Source organism: Mauremys reevesii, linkage group 16 (assembly GCF_016161935.1).
Source record: "Mauremys reevesii isolate NIE-2019 linkage group 16, ASM1616193v1, whole genome shotgun sequence".
Taxonomy (NCBI): Eukaryota; Metazoa; Chordata; order Testudines; family Geoemydidae; genus Mauremys; species Mauremys reevesii.
In genome coordinates, this window is record NC_052638.1 from 6,892,419 (window position 1) to 6,907,737 (window position 15,319).

The window sequence follows — 15,319 nt, forward strand, 5'->3', positions numbered from 1 at the left end:
GGGAGGGCTTCTTCCATCAACAGAGCTCCCGCCTCTCAGGGAAGTGGAGTAACTCCGCTGATAGGAGAAGCCCTCCTGTCGGCGTAGTTAGTGCTACTGCAACACAGCTGCACTGGCGCAGCGTTTTACGTGTACATCTGCCCCTAGTTTGGAAGCTGAAGTGGCGCTCAAGTGGCATAGCAGTGTACAGGGGTGAATTGAGTCATTCAAGTGCTTGCCTCTAGCTGCAGTGGGGATCCCTCTGGTTTGTGGGAGAGCAAGGGGAAGAGGTGAGATTCTTTCAGCCTGACATTTCTTTATTCTTAATCAGTATCACAAGACGTTTCTAGTTTGTTTAAGTATCACGTTTACTAGTTAATTTCTCCTGCCGTTGTGAAAGCAATGAGCACAACACTTACCTTTTTCTGTTTGCTCCTGGCCTCTCCACTCTTTGAATGCTGCAGTTTTTCCCATTGGGTAAGTCTCCCTTATAGTGCTGAATCTGTGTTGTCCAGCAGTTAGGGTAACTGGCAAATTCTGTCTGAATGTGTGTTGCTCCAAATGTTTCTCTTCAGCACTGAACGCAGCTTGAACAGTCTGGTCATTTTCCTGAACTGTCTGACTTATTTTCCCAGGAGACCTGCCAGCAGGATCTTTGATGTCACCCCCATTTTCAAGTGTTTTATGACAAGGTACATTATCTGCTGGGTTACTGTTGGATATCGTCACATGCTGGCATTCACATCTTTTGGAGTTCACCATGTCCCATTCCTTTACCAGGGAAATCAATTTCTGAATGGGAGTGGCTGAGTTTCTATTTTCTGATTTTTTTGCTAAATTCCCTCTTTCCCCTTTCTTCCTGGGAGGGCTTGCTGAATGTTTACAGTAGCTGGAATTTCCCCCGAAGTCTGTAGACTGATGATATCCTCCAGGTTTATTCCTTCGTTTTGTCCCTCTGCTCTGTGAAATCATTCTGGTATACTTCTCATTCTCTCCTTTGCTATCCTGCACGTCTTTGATTTTACTCCAGGTATTAACACACCAGTTACTGAAATCCACAGCAGTGTAGGAATGGTCCTAAAAATGCAGTGAAAAGCGGTTCTTTTTAAATGACTCTTTTTATTGGTCCCAAATGAAAGGTAAATTGTGCCTTACCCGATCACTTGTATTTTAGCACTGCACAAGCAGGGCCATTTTGTGGTCTAAGTTGTATTGGCATAAACTTGTAAGGCAGCAGGAGCTGAGAACTGGTCATTCTGAGCACCTGTCCATCTAGACCTTTCAGGGGCCGCACACTGAACCTTGCCCATGATGCCGAAGCTATAACCATATGGGGCTACGCGGCGCCCACAGAGGCTCTTAGACATTGTGGGCTAGACCCACAAGGGATGTGGGTGTCTAACTGCCACTTTAGGCAGCTCATGCAGCTCATGCCAAAGGCTCAGTGGAATTCCCCAACGAGGCGTCCCCCTGCCTATCTCACGTGTGGGGCTCAAGCCAGCAGGCATGCTCAGAGCATGCCAGCCCTGCATAAAACAGACACAGGTGGAGGAAGTGCCAGCCTTACACTCAGTAGTTAGAGCACTCACCCAGGAGATGGGAAACCCAGGTTCAAATCCCCTCTGCCTGATATGGAGTAGGGCCAAGTGTGCCTGTTCGTAATGGTCCAAACTAAAAACCCAGCACTGAGACAGGGAGTGACCTTCCCTGGGGCAAAGCGGACAGGCCTTGATCAGGCACGTTTACTCCAGAAAAGAAGCACGAATTGCGCTGGGAACTCAAAATGGCAACGGCACAGAAGCTAAACACACCTGATCACTGAAAAACTATCCAAACAAGCTCAACTGCAATAATTAGTTGCAAATGACAGATTTTCTTTCTCCTGTTATAGAAGGAACCCTCTCACATTTCTGTAATATTTAAAGAAATACCTTTGGCTGTTTTACCCTGAATCTGTATCTCTTGACACTCAGAAACCTGTGGTTCTATACATAGGTGCTGGAACTCGAGAGGTTGCGGGTTCTGCCGCACCCCCTGGCTTGAAGTGGTTTCCATCATATACAGGGTTTACAGTTTGGTTCAATGGCTCTCAGCTCCCCCACTATACAAATTGTTCCAGCACCCCTGGTTCTATAAAAGAAATGTCAGTATTTTTTGTGAACTGCTACTGGCACCTTGATGTGAGTAGACTCTTAGAAATTACTGCACTTTTCGAATAAAGATTTCCTCTTCACGTAGAAGTTTCAGGACTTTCATTTTTGTTGATAATTTTCTAATAAGAGTTAAGACAACCTGTCCCAAGCTGCAACTGGACAATTTAAACATTCAGGTTTGAACTGTTTTTTAAAACTTATTGTTCTATTTCTGAAAAAAATCTTACTTCTTTTGGGTCTTTGCTGAACTCACGCTCCTTATCCCAAGTCACAATATTTAATCTTCTAAATGGAAAAGAAGCTTCATCGTAAGTTTCATGTTTTTTGACCCACAATCTGCAAAATGAATATTTTTCAGTTTTGCTACATTTGTGAACCTTTGAATTTTTTTCCAGGGACAGCCTAAGGTTGTTGGGTTGTGTGTGCATTCTGATGGATGTTAAAATTAGTTTTATATTAATTTTAATTATTGGGGAATTATTAGCCAAGATAATGAAGTGGCTGATATGGGACTTGATTAATAAAGAATTAAAGGCGGACTATATAATTAATGCCAATTGACATAGGTTATTCTAAAATAGATCCTGTCAAACTAACTTGATATCTTTTTTTGGATGAGATTACATATTTGGTTGATAAAGGTAATAGTGTTGATATAATATACTTAGACTTCCTTAAGGCAACAATTTTGTATTGTTCTAGTTTTTTAAATCAAAATGTCATGCAATATTAAGTATTGCATGACATTTGATTTAAAAAACTAGAACAATACAAAATTAACACGGCACACATTAACTGGATTAAAAACTGACTAACTGATAGTTCTCAAAATGTAATTGTAAACAGGGAATTGTCACTGAGCTGGTCTGTTTCTAATGGGATCCTGCATGGACTAGTTCCGGGCCCTAAGCTATTTAACATATTTATCAATGACCTGAAAAAAAACATAAAATCATCACTGATAAAGTTTGCAGATGATACAAAAATTGGGGGAATGGTAAATAATGAAGAGGACAGGTCCCTGATGCAGAGTGATCTGGATCCCTTGGTAAACTGAACTCAAGCAAACAATATGTGTTTTAATATGGCTAAATGTAAATGTATACATCTAGGAATAAAGAATACAGGCCATACTTACAGGATGGGGGACTGAAAAAGATTGGGAGAGGGGAAGGTGGATAATCAACTGAATATGAGCTCCCAGTGTGATGCTGTGGCCAAAAAGGCTAATATGATTCTTGGATACGTAATCTCAGGGTATCTCGAGTAGGAGTGAAGATGTTATTTTGCCTCTATATTTGGCACTGGTGCAACCACTGCTGATATCCTGTGTCCAGTTCTGGTGTCCACAATTCAAGAGGGATGTTGATAAATTTGGTGAGGGTTCAGAGAAGAGCCAGGAGAATGATTAAAGGATTGGAAAACCTGCCTTGTGATAGAATCGAGGAGCTCAATCTATTTATTTTAACAAAGAGGTTAAAGGGTGACTTGATCACAATGTCTAAATATCTACATGGGGAACAAATGTTTGGCTCTTCAATCTAGCAGGGCAAGGTATAATATGATCCAACAGCTGGAAGCTGAAGTTAGACGTATTCAGACTGGAAATAAGGTGTACTTTTTTAAGTGAAGGTAATTAATCATTAGGACAATTTACTAAACATCATGGTGGATTCTCCATCCCTGGAAAATTTTAAATCAAGATTTGATTTGATTTTTTATTTTTAAAAACATGTTCTAGTTCAAAAGGAATTATTTGGGGTAAGTTCTATGTCCTGTGTTATACAGGAAGTCAGACTAGATGATCACAATGGTCCCTTATGGCCTTGGAATCTATAAGCCTATGAAAGTATAGAAAATAGACAAGCATCTTCTTTACCTGTATCCATCACACTGATAAAGTGCTTCAAAAAGAGAAGGAATTCTGTACTCCTCTGCTTCTTGACAAAATAGAGACCATTCTCTGTAAATTGTAAATAAACTTAACTGTACAGTAATTCTCTCAAATACATTCAGATTATCTTTTCTAAATACTAGTCAATTTTTTAAATCATCTGTAATCAACAATGCAAAGTGATGGTGCAAAATGCACTCTCCCTAACTTGAGTCATTTTTTATTTTGCTACTGATGCAATACCATTTTCACACATGGAAAAAATAGAGGCCAAAACTTTCAAACGTGTTTACAAATTTTGGGTGCCTTGTTTTTTGGCTGACATATAGGTATCTCAAGTTGGAAACCCAAACAATGAAAGGTGAAATTGTGGCTCCACTGAAGTCAAGGCAAAACTTCCATTGACTTCAGTTGAACCAGAATTTCATTCCAGATATCCAAAATAAGTGAACTCTTTTGAGAAACAGTTCACACTTTGAATAACCTAACACTGAAAACAAACTGCTTGTGAACACTCAGCGGAGCAAGATTTATTTGTAGAAATCATACAGCAAATAATTTTGAACAACAAACGCGTTTAAGTAAACCATAACCTGCTTGCAGTCAATTTGCACACAGAAAAAAGAAGCTAAATTTGATGAATAAATTATTGGCTACAACTTATTTGCTCAGGTTTTCTTTAAATTCACAAAGCCTTATGCTAATTTTTTCACACTAATGTTGGTGCATGAATTTGATAATAAATACTACTGGAACTAAAAATCTTTCTTTCATACTTTAATCACCATGTACATCAGAAAACCTATAGGTTGAATAAAAGATTAATACCTTTTTTCCTATAGGTATCTGGAATAAGACTAATAAAATCATGATGTCTCTTTTCTTACTTAAATTCAGATGGTAAAAACAGCTTGCCAAGTCTAAGGAAGTTGAGAATGTGTCGAAATATTTGCCCATCTCCATGGATTAGGAGACTCTGACCATATGTAATCCAATAAACTTTTTTGCAGTTTGACAGGAGCTCTGGACACTGGGGAAATAAATATATATCGTACCTTAGGCAGTCAGAGTTACTTTAAGACCTGTCTTCTTCCCACCGTGTCCCTCCAAATCACATATCAAAGCAGCTCTCCTTCTAGCCAGGGAAGGTTGAATGTAGCTAAATGTAGAGCATGATGCTACTTCTCTTGCCGACAGGGTTCATTTATATCAGTGGTACCCAAACTTTTCCTGTCATGCCCCCTCTTGCAAGTACTGGAATCCGTCTGTGCCCCCTCCTCCATTACTGCACAGTTGGCTCAGTAGAGGAGCTTGGGCTGATGGCAGAGCTGGCCTGGTCGGGGAGAGGGAATAAGGGCAGAGTTGGGCTGGAGATGGAGCAGGGGGTGGAGTGGAGGTGTGGCTGGGGTCGGAGTGGAGCTGCAGCTGGGGCCGGAGCTAGCCAGGGGGTGGACTGGAGGTGCGGCTGGGGGAGGGAATAAGGACAGAGTTGGGCTGGAGATGGAGCAGGGGGTGGAGTGGAGGTGTGGCTGGGGGAGGGAATAAGGACAGAGTTGGGCTGGAGATGGAGCTGGGGGTGGAGGTGTGGCTGGGGTCGGAGTGGCGCTGTGGCTGGGGTCGGAGCTAGCCAGGGGGTGGACTGGAGGTGCGGCTGGGGGAGGGAATAAAGACAGAGTTGGGCTGGAGATGGAGCAGGGGGTGGAGTGGAGGTGTGGCTGGGGTCGGAGTGGAGCTGCAGCTGGGGCCGGAGCTAGCCAGGGGGTGGACTGGAGGTGCGGCTGGGGGAGGGAATAAGGACAGAGTTGGGCTGGAGATGGAGCAGGGGGTGGAGTGGAGGTGTGGCTGGGGTCGGAGTGGCGCTGTGGCTGGGGCCAAAGCTGGCCTGGGGGTGGAGTGGAGGTGCGGCTGGGGGTGAAGAGGAGCTGTGGCTGGAACTGAGCTGAGGCCTGAGCTGGGCTTGGTGGCACTCCCTTCCCACACCTCCCCCCCCGGTGGCTGGCTCGGGTCCCACCATGTGCCCCCCAAAACATTTCTCCATGCCCTAGAGGGGCACACTCCATGGTTTGGGGACCACTGATTTATATCATGAGACAGTCCCTTCCCAGGCGAAGCTTGTTACTTCTGCAGTATATCTAGACTTTCTCTGCTTGCTCTGGCATTTGTAGCAGCACAAAAGCTCAGCGCTAACCATGAGCTTAGTACAAACATTTTAAAGGATGAATGTTGATTCTTGTCATTTAAAGTCTCTCTGAGGCCTGTGTACGGTAGGCGAGACACCAGAAAACGGGGGTTCTCTGAATACAGGACTTCCAGAGACCTCCACTCTTAGGCCTGGTCTACACTCGGGGGGAGGGGAGAGAGAGCTAAGTCAGTCTAAGTTACGCAACTTCAGCTATGAAAATAGTGTAGCTGAAGTTGACGTACTTAGAGCTACTTACCGCAGTGTCTTCACTGCAGTAAGTTGACTGCTGATGCTCCTCCGTCGACTCCGCCTACGCTTCTCGCTCTGGTGGAGTACCGGCGTTGCCGGGAGAGCACTCGGCGGTCGATTTATTGCATCTTCACTAGACACGATAAATCGACCCCTGCTGGATCCATCACTCCGGAGGTAAGTGTAGACATGCCCTTTGAATCACATTGGCCTGCATGGACCTGGAAACGTGAAAGGCCTACGAAAGAGCCCCATGTACGTTCTTTGATGTCAAGGTTGCATTTATAAGAGAGGCTCATTCGTTCCACACCCCTCCCCCCCGTTTCTTCTCTACCTGACTTTACATAAACAAGTGGGGATGAAGGGAGGGCAAGGATGACTCTGTGCAGGGAGAAACATTTCAGTCTGTCTTCCTTGCTTACAGGTGCAATTTGTGTCTGTAAATTACAGTTTAGTGTTCCTGCAGTCAGGGAATTAGAATTGTGCACCTGCTCAAATGTGTGCCTTCAGTTGAATTGCAAACCCAAAAATTCAGTGCAGTTTTTGGAGGGGCAAAAGACAGGCCACCTTTCTGAAAATGCGCCCTGGGGTGTCATGTGCACATTTTGAGATTTAAGATTGGCTCTTTTCAGCCCTGATTCAGCAAAGCACCGAGGGTTTTCTTAACTTTACGCATGTGCTTAACTCCACCTCCATTCAGCAGAGCTCCTAAGCATGTGCTTAACTTAAACTTGAATTCAATGGAACTTAAGATCATGCATGAAGTTAAGCGCATGCTTATGAGCTTCTGTTTGTTCTTATGGATTTCTAATAGTACTTTTGAGGGAATGAAGCCTGCCCCCACACGTGGTTTTGGTAGCCCATGTACCTGATGAAAGAAGACTTAACCAGGTTCTATCAGCCTCAGTCAATGCTGCTTGTGTTGTTGGCCAGGAGGGGAACTCTTCTCTCATGAATAATTCCAGGTGCTTATTTCCTTCAGGGGCTAAACATGGTGCCTTCATACAGCTCCCAGCCCAGAAATGAAGCTCTGATTGCCCCAGGCTGCCAGGCCAACCCCAGTGACTGTTATCTTATCACCTTTCCAATACTGAAATGTCTTAGGCAGACTTACAGTAAGGCAATATAAAGATACTTATTGACTGTACCTTCAGCAAGGTTTGTAAGTATGTTTCATACCAATGGCTTCCTACATAAATTTTCACAATCTGATGTAGGGAGTAGACTCTTACTTCTGCTGTCCAGTCTTCGTCTAAGGGATAAGGTTCAAAATGTCAAGGTCACAGTGGAAGTAATTTTAAAATAATGAAACTTGGTGGTGGATATGACAGTCGTGAGCTACTGATGGGATATCACAATAGTGTAATAATACTAACATGGATTCTTTAGTGTGCTAAATGAATGTAGAGAATTCTGGGCAAACACACGCGGAGCTCAGGCCTTGCATTCTGTTTCCAGGGGTCAGATATAAGCATTGTCAAGAAATAACCAGGCATGCAAATGTGCAACAGCAAACACCCATGCTGCAGCCAGTATTCCTCTCTCCAGTCCAGTCCAAAGTCTTGGTCTGCATCTGTCTAGTTCAGTCTGGGCTCACTAACCTGGTACGTTTACCTGCCCAAGGTAGATAAAGCTGGATATGCCGTTGAACCTACACCAAAAAGGGACCCAACGTCAACGTTCAGGAGCAGTGGGAAAAGCTGAGGTGTGCTGGGGTTTGCTTTGAAAGTAACGACTGATAGAAAGCTTTCACTGGACTTGACTGTGGGTTTAAGCTCAGGGAGCTCAAGGGAAGCAAAGCTATTTCTTCACCACTGTTTGTGTGTTCCTTTTACCACTACTTTTGGAGACATTAGGCTAGCCTCACACACTTCTTGTGTGCAAGGAATAGAAGTAGTGTTAGGGTGCCTGCTCCAGGCCCTCCCGTGCACCTGCACAAGCTTGGGCACAATTTAGGCTCTGTGTTTAGCCTCTAGATCAGGGGTCGGCAACCTTTCAGAAGAGATGCACTGAGTCTTCATTTAGTCACTCTCATTTAAGGTTTTGCGTGCCAGTAATATATTTTAACGGTTTTAGAAGGTCTCTTTCTATAAGTCTATAATATATAACTACACTATTGTAGTGTGTAAAGTAAATAAGGTTTATAAAATGTTTAAGAAGCTTCATTTAAAATTAAATTAAAATGTAGAGCCCCCTGGACCGGTGGCCAGGACCCGGGCAGAGTGACTGCCACTGAAAATCAGCTCATGTGCCGCCTTCGGCACGCATACCATAGGTTGCCTACCCCTGGTCTAGATTTTATCTGAATGTGTAAATGACTTTCTGGAAAAGTTTAAATTGAAATCAGTAACAGGAATAGTCCATGTGACTCAATACAGTTACTGTATTGTCCTGTGATATGCTGGCTGGAAAGTTTAAATAAATATTCACCAGAATAAAAATGGTTAAAAAATATTTAATTTGAAAAGCGCCTGCATTATGAAAAGATTTGTGCACCTACAATAGCACTTGTCAGTACTGAAAGATATACACAGCAGTCACATTCTCACAGAAGTGATGTTTGGAGGGACGTGGACAATAATATGAAAAGATTAGACAACTCTGGAACGTGAATATGTAAAATAAAATGAGTTTGTACAGTACCTCACCTAGCACAATGGGCCCCTGGTCCATGACCGGGGTCCCTAGTTGCTACTGTAATACAAATAATAACAACTCAATTGTTAGGCCTTTGAGATTGTTACAATTATTTCCCACAGTATGTCATGATGACATCAAGATGCAACAGAGATGACTGAACTCCTTCACACAAAGCCCTGTTATCATGGATTTTAATTCCATCAAAAGAATTAGTAGGATTCAGTCCTTTGTAGGTACATAGATTTCACACAGGAACCCCACTTTAAATATCAATCCCCTAGTCTCATATAAGAACATAAGAATGGCTGTACTGGGTCAGACCAAAGGTCCATCCAGCCCAGTATCCTGTCTACCGACAGTGACCAATGCCAGGTGCCCCAGAGGGAGTGAACCTAACAGGCAATGATCAAGTGATCTCTCTCCTGCCATCCAACTCCACCTTCTGACAAACAGAGGCTAGGGACACCATTCCTTACCCATCCTGGCTAATAGCCATTAATGGACTTAACCTACATGAATGTATCTAGTTCTCTTTTAAACCTTGTTATAGTCCTAGCCTTCACAACCTCCTAAGGCAAGGAGTTCCACAGGTTGACTGTGTGCTGTGTACAACATATAACCTTAACCAGAAAATGTATTGTAGCAACTCAATTCACAGAGACTTTCTGGGATGCAAGACTTATTTGCATATCTGCCTGGAAATATGCTGTATGCCATGAAGGGTTTTCACTAATTCTGTCTCTTTCGAGGGGGGAAGAGACAGAATTTTCAAGCAAGCGGGTATATTCTAAACATAAATATGAATGCCTCTTCAGAAATAAATGTTGCTGTAGTGCAGTCACTATGCATTTCTTCTAAAGCTTGGGGGTTGCAGTGGCTACTTCTTAATAACTATTGGCTCATACTAGATTTTATGAAAATGAGGCGTTTGTTGGTCACATAAAACCCTGGTTAATTTGAAACCTACCTTTTCCTCCTAGCTAGCACTGGATTATTGAGTCTTTATTCTTAATCAGCCAATATCCACTCATCATATTTTAAAACAATACAATCGCTTATTGAAAAACCTTTACTTACCGTGTCCCTTTGTCTCTGCAGGTATCTTTTGTTTCAGATAGGATTTCAAAGCATCTTTCATTGGTTCATATGTGATGTCCCTTTTGTCCAAGTAAGCACACAGGTCATGGATTTCAGACGTATTTTCAGTAAGTGGGAGGCGGCAAGTTCCTAGCCAGTTCCTATCAATTCAAAGTTAATTGAGATTAGGTCACTAGATCTTTGTCTATTTTATTATACCAAATACTTTTACATGATTGATTTTTAACTCATTCAGGCCAAGTCATTGTTAAGAACACCTGGTAGAAAGCTTTTCCAACCATTGATACTTGAGCTTTCAATGGGATTTTTCCCATTGAACACTTCTGCATTTCTTCCACTTGACAAATAATGCTAATTCACTAGAACCTTCACATGAGTGCTCCATACCAGACTTAGAACAGGTCTGCAGTATCAGGCCCTAACAGACTATATGTGTTGTCCGAAAATTTTAAACTAATATAAATTGTAGGTGAACTTACAGGCCTTTCATCTGCCAAGACCTGGCAATGGTTGCTGTTAGCAGAGACACCTAAGCCTGTTTAAGAGCTGTCCTCCTCACTCTGCAATGTTAGCGATCAGTGATACTAGCGGAGGAATGCAGAATGCTGAGAGGAGGGATGAACTCAGCTCACAGCAGGTAAGTGAAAGAAATTATTAAACAATGTTTTTGGAAAAGTATGTTTTAATGTTTCACACCCTTCTTTCATCCTTTGAGTTTCTTACATTTATACACTTTTTGGAAAGTGTATAAAGCACTGCATCTTTAGTGCTTCTTGGGGAGTCATTCCTTCTGTCTAGTGTAATGGTGTCTGCCCTTCTCTAGGCATATAGGATATCTTTGTGACAAAGCAGAATTTAGCACTTACAGTGCAGTTTAGAAGTTACAATATTCCATTTTAGTAATATATCTTCAGGAGTAGAACTAATTAAAAAAAAGACTGAAGGACTGCTCTTCCGAAGTTAATATGCAATATGGCTGAAGAACTCAAACAGAAAATGAACCCAGCCCCGTGAATTTAATAAAGACTAGTATAGACAAGAAAACCTACTTGACATGTTGAAAGAGGACTCCATTCCCAGAGATGTACAGCTGGTTTCGGTCTAAAGTACTTTCTATATGGAGCTGTCCAAGTGCTGAATCGGGGTATTTTACTAAGACACCAAGTGCCATAACATACAAAGGGGGCCTCACGACTTCCTGAACTTCCAGCATCTTGTCTACTACACCCTTCATAGAATCTTCAAGGTTAGAGGTCAGCATAGAGCAATTTCCTACATGAAAAGGAAATACATAAATGTATCAAGACTGTGTTCTAACAAGCAAAAGATTAATAATTACAGCAACACTTGCCCTCTCTCTCAGCATTCACGCAATCTGTTGAAAAGTCCTCTGGGTTCAAAATATCCATGTAATACATTTTTCTGTCCATAAGAAAATGAATGTTAAAAATGCTCCCACTCGGAAACGATGTTCCTTTTGTTTGCAGAATTTGCATTTATAACCAACTCCAATATAGAAGAGATCAATATAGAAGAGATTTTGTTTGCTTGTTTAAGAGCAGGCCCTGCATTTCTTATGGCAGATGTTTTGGCATAACTACAAGGAGTAGTGCTTGCTCAAGATGCTCCTAGAGCCCTTAAGTAACAGGTCACTAAGAACTTGCCTGGGTAGTGATTCCTGTGGCACAATTACACCTTCATTTGTGGTGTAGAGATCATGTATCTTTAATGTTGTAAGAGAAATTGAGAAGGCAGTCTGTAGGAGGGCTGGACATGAGGGGACCTGACACACTGGGATTGGGAAGTAGATCCATGCATAGGGCAATATGGAATAAGTAGAAGTGGGAGAAGAGAACGTATGGGCCACTGTTAATGGTGAGACACAAAGGAGCAACAGGTGACACAATAAGAGTTAAGATCCAAGTTGCAGGCCACGGCAAAGTTGTTCATGGCCATAAAGATGAGGGCAAGAAGTTTAAATATAATTTCATGGGCAAGGGGCACTAACTGAGGGACTCAAAGAAGGAAGTGATGGTGTCTGATCAAAAGGCAAGGAAGAGAAAACGACTTCTCTTGTAATTCTGCATCTGAGGAGACCATCACATAGGGGTTTTTGTCTCCAGCAACTGTTATGTCAGAAATTGCCCTAGCTCAAGATTTTTGAGCCCATTGATGTTGATTTTCAATAAGTCTTGGGATACCGAAGGAGTTCCAGAAGACTGGAAGAAAGCGAATGTTGTGCCAATATTTTAAAAGAGTAAACAGGATGACCGGGGTAATTATAAGCCTGTCAGTCTCACATTGATCCCGGACAAGACAGTGAAGCATCTGATATAGGACTTGATTAATAAAGAATTAAATAAGGGTAATATACTTAATGGCAATCAACGTGGGTTTACGGAAAATAGATCTTGTCAGACTAACTTGATTTTTTTACGAGATTACAAATTTGGTTGATAAAGGTAATAGTGTGGATGTAATAGACTTCTGTAAGGCATTTGACTTGGTACTGTATAATATTCTGATTGAAAACTACAACAATATGAAATTAATATGACACATTAAATGGATTAAAAGTTAGCTAACTGATAGGTCTCAAAATGTAATTGTCAATGGAGAATCATCACTGAATGGATTGAATGGATGTGTTTCTAGTGGGTTCCTGCAGGGGTCAGGTCATGCCCTAGGCTAGTTAACATTTTTATTAATGACCTGCAAGAAAACATAAAATCATCATTAAAAATGTCCAGATGACACAAAAATAGGGGAAGTGATAAATCATGAAGAGGACAGGTCACTGATAGAGAGCATTCTGAATTAAGCTGGGCTCAAGCAATATGCATTTTAATATTGCCAAATATAATGTATACATCTAGGAACAAAGAATGTAGGCCATACTTACAGGATGGGGTTCTCTATCCTGGGATGTAGAGACTGAAAAGGATTTGGGGTGGGAGGGTAGATAATCAGCTGAACAGGAGCCCCCAGTGTGACTCTGTGGCCAAAAGGACTAATGAGATCCTTGGATGCATAAACAGGGGAATCTTGAGTAGGAGCAGAGAGGTTATATTACCTCTATTTGGCACTGGTGTGACTGCTGCTGGAATACGGTGTCCAGTTCTGGGGTCCACAATTTAAGAAGGATATTGATACATTTGGAAAGGGTTCAGATAAGCGCCATGAGAATGATTACAGGACTGGAAAACATGCCTCTTAGAGTGACAGACTCAAGGAGCTCAATCTTATTTAGCTTAACAAAGGGAAAGGTGGTGACTTGATGACAGTCTATAAGTACCCACATGAAGAACAAATTTTTCATAATGAGCTCTTCAATCTAGCAGAGACAGGTCTAAGATAATCCAATGGCTGGAAGTTGAAGCTAGACAAATTCAGACTGGGAGAAAGGTGTCAATTTTTTACAGTGTAAGTAATTACGCATTGCAACAACTTATCAAGGGTCATGGTGGATTCTCCATCCCTGGCAAAATTTAAATCAAGATTGGATTTTTTTTAAATGCTCTAGTTCAAAAGGAATTATTTGAGGTAAATTCTATGTCCGTGTTACATAGAAGGTCAGACTAGATGATCACAATGGTCCCTTATGGCCTTGGAATCTATGAATCACCTCAATATTCAAACACCTTAGCTGAGACGGGAAGTGAATGGGAGAATACACTGAAAATAAAGTGACACCAACTTACCCCGATAAAGCTTCACTGCATCTGTAAGGTTAGGAATTCCCAAAGTTACAACTTCTGCTTCCAAAACATCTATGTTGGAGAAATTATCAGGCAACAAAATCTTCTCTGAGCGAAGAAAATTTACTTGAAAAATAAAGACAAAAACCAAAGTGTTAATTTTGTCATTTATCCGTCCAGGATTCACTCTAGCAAAAACAATAGGCTGTTAACATTTCCCCCCTCCCTCCCCAACAATAATATATTCATTAGTTATTTTATATTCTAGAACTAAACCAGGAGATTCTTAGTGTTGCATAATAAATACCTGAAAACTAATATAATCATAACAGTTTTTGAAGGTCAAGATGTAAAATCCAATGTCACTTTACTTTAAAGCATAGCAAAATGATAGGTAGTACAATCCACAAGAAACACTTAGTGGAGGAGCTGTGGTTTTCTGCCACACTTCAAAAGGGTTCATAACTCTTTTGAAGCTAGATGATCCTTTCATAAATGAAAAATTATTTTGTTACTACTAGAGAGATAAAGAACCCAATTCTCATATACACTAAGACCCCTTTCTACTGCTTTGGTAGCTTAAAGAGGCTTTAAAAAGGGGGTAAAATTTACTCCCATTTATACTGTTCTGGCAGTGTAAAGGGCTCTTGGTGTAAATGAGAATCAGGCCCACCATCCTTTTTCCACCTGTTCCACCGCATATTAATAGGGCTATTTACATAAGCAAAAGCTACAGGAACATGCCTTAATCCCATATCTGACTTTAGGATATTTTAAATTATTATTTTAACTGTGACATAAACATTATTAAATCTATATTACTGATTGATTGATTGATTGATTGTAGGTAAGCTTACATTAACATCTACACATTATTGTATTAATATACAGTATATCATACTAGTTGAGAATTACATTAAAACAAACATAAGCTTTTCTTTTGGTTCAAACTATTTGCCATTAGTGTTATATATTCTGAAACCTGCATAACAAGTTTGATTTGCAGTCTAATTGAAATTTGTTCCAATATATATATTTCCTTCTATTAAGGCTACGAGCAGTGGTTTCAAAATATTGAGACCATTTTGTCTGTTTCAAGGTAATATGTACATTTTGACCATATTTTGTGGTATATCTTAATGTTTGTCTTTTTTCAATAGCTAGTTTGTTCCTTGGATGCTGCTTTCAGCACACTGGGAGGCTATGGTTTGTTATAAGTCTCTTTTCCCATCCATATCAAGGGGATTCTATGTTTCGGTGGTTGTATCTTAGGATTCAAGCCCTAAAATACAACCGAATTTGCTCCAATCCCTCAGACAGAGACAAACACCTACAAGATCTTTATCAAGCATTCTTAAAACTACAATACCCATCTGGGGAAGTGAGGAAACAGATTGATAGAGCAAGACGAGTACCCAGAAATCAC

General features: G+C 41.2%; 1 protein-coding gene across 8 annotated transcripts in view; it reads right to left on the reverse strand.

Moving 5' to 3' along the window:
- KCTD19 (potassium channel tetramerization domain containing 19) overlaps window positions 1-15,319 on the reverse strand; it is a 51,668-nt gene that overhangs the window by 10,975 nt on the left and 25,374 nt on the right. For 7 of the 8 annotated variants that reach the window (XM_039502498.1, XM_039502500.1, XM_039502501.1 and 4 more), the window contains 8 exons: window positions 13,897-14,019; window positions 11,245-11,467; window positions 10,175-10,335; window positions 7,606-7,709; window positions 4,914-5,056; window positions 4,012-4,095; window positions 2,360-2,468; window positions 399-1,056 (listed from right to left, as the gene is read on the reverse strand). In XM_039502498.1, coding sequence (XP_039358432.1) covers window positions 399-1,056; window positions 2,360-2,468; window positions 4,012-4,095; window positions 4,914-5,056; window positions 7,606-7,709; window positions 10,175-10,335; window positions 11,245-11,467; window positions 13,897-14,019 — 1,605 coding nt within the window. The remainder of the gene's footprint in view (window positions 1-398; window positions 1,057-2,359; window positions 2,469-4,011; window positions 4,096-4,913; window positions 5,057-7,605; window positions 7,710-10,174; window positions 10,336-11,244; window positions 11,468-13,896; window positions 14,020-15,319) is intronic. The other variant, XM_039502495.1, reaches the window with a different exon arrangement.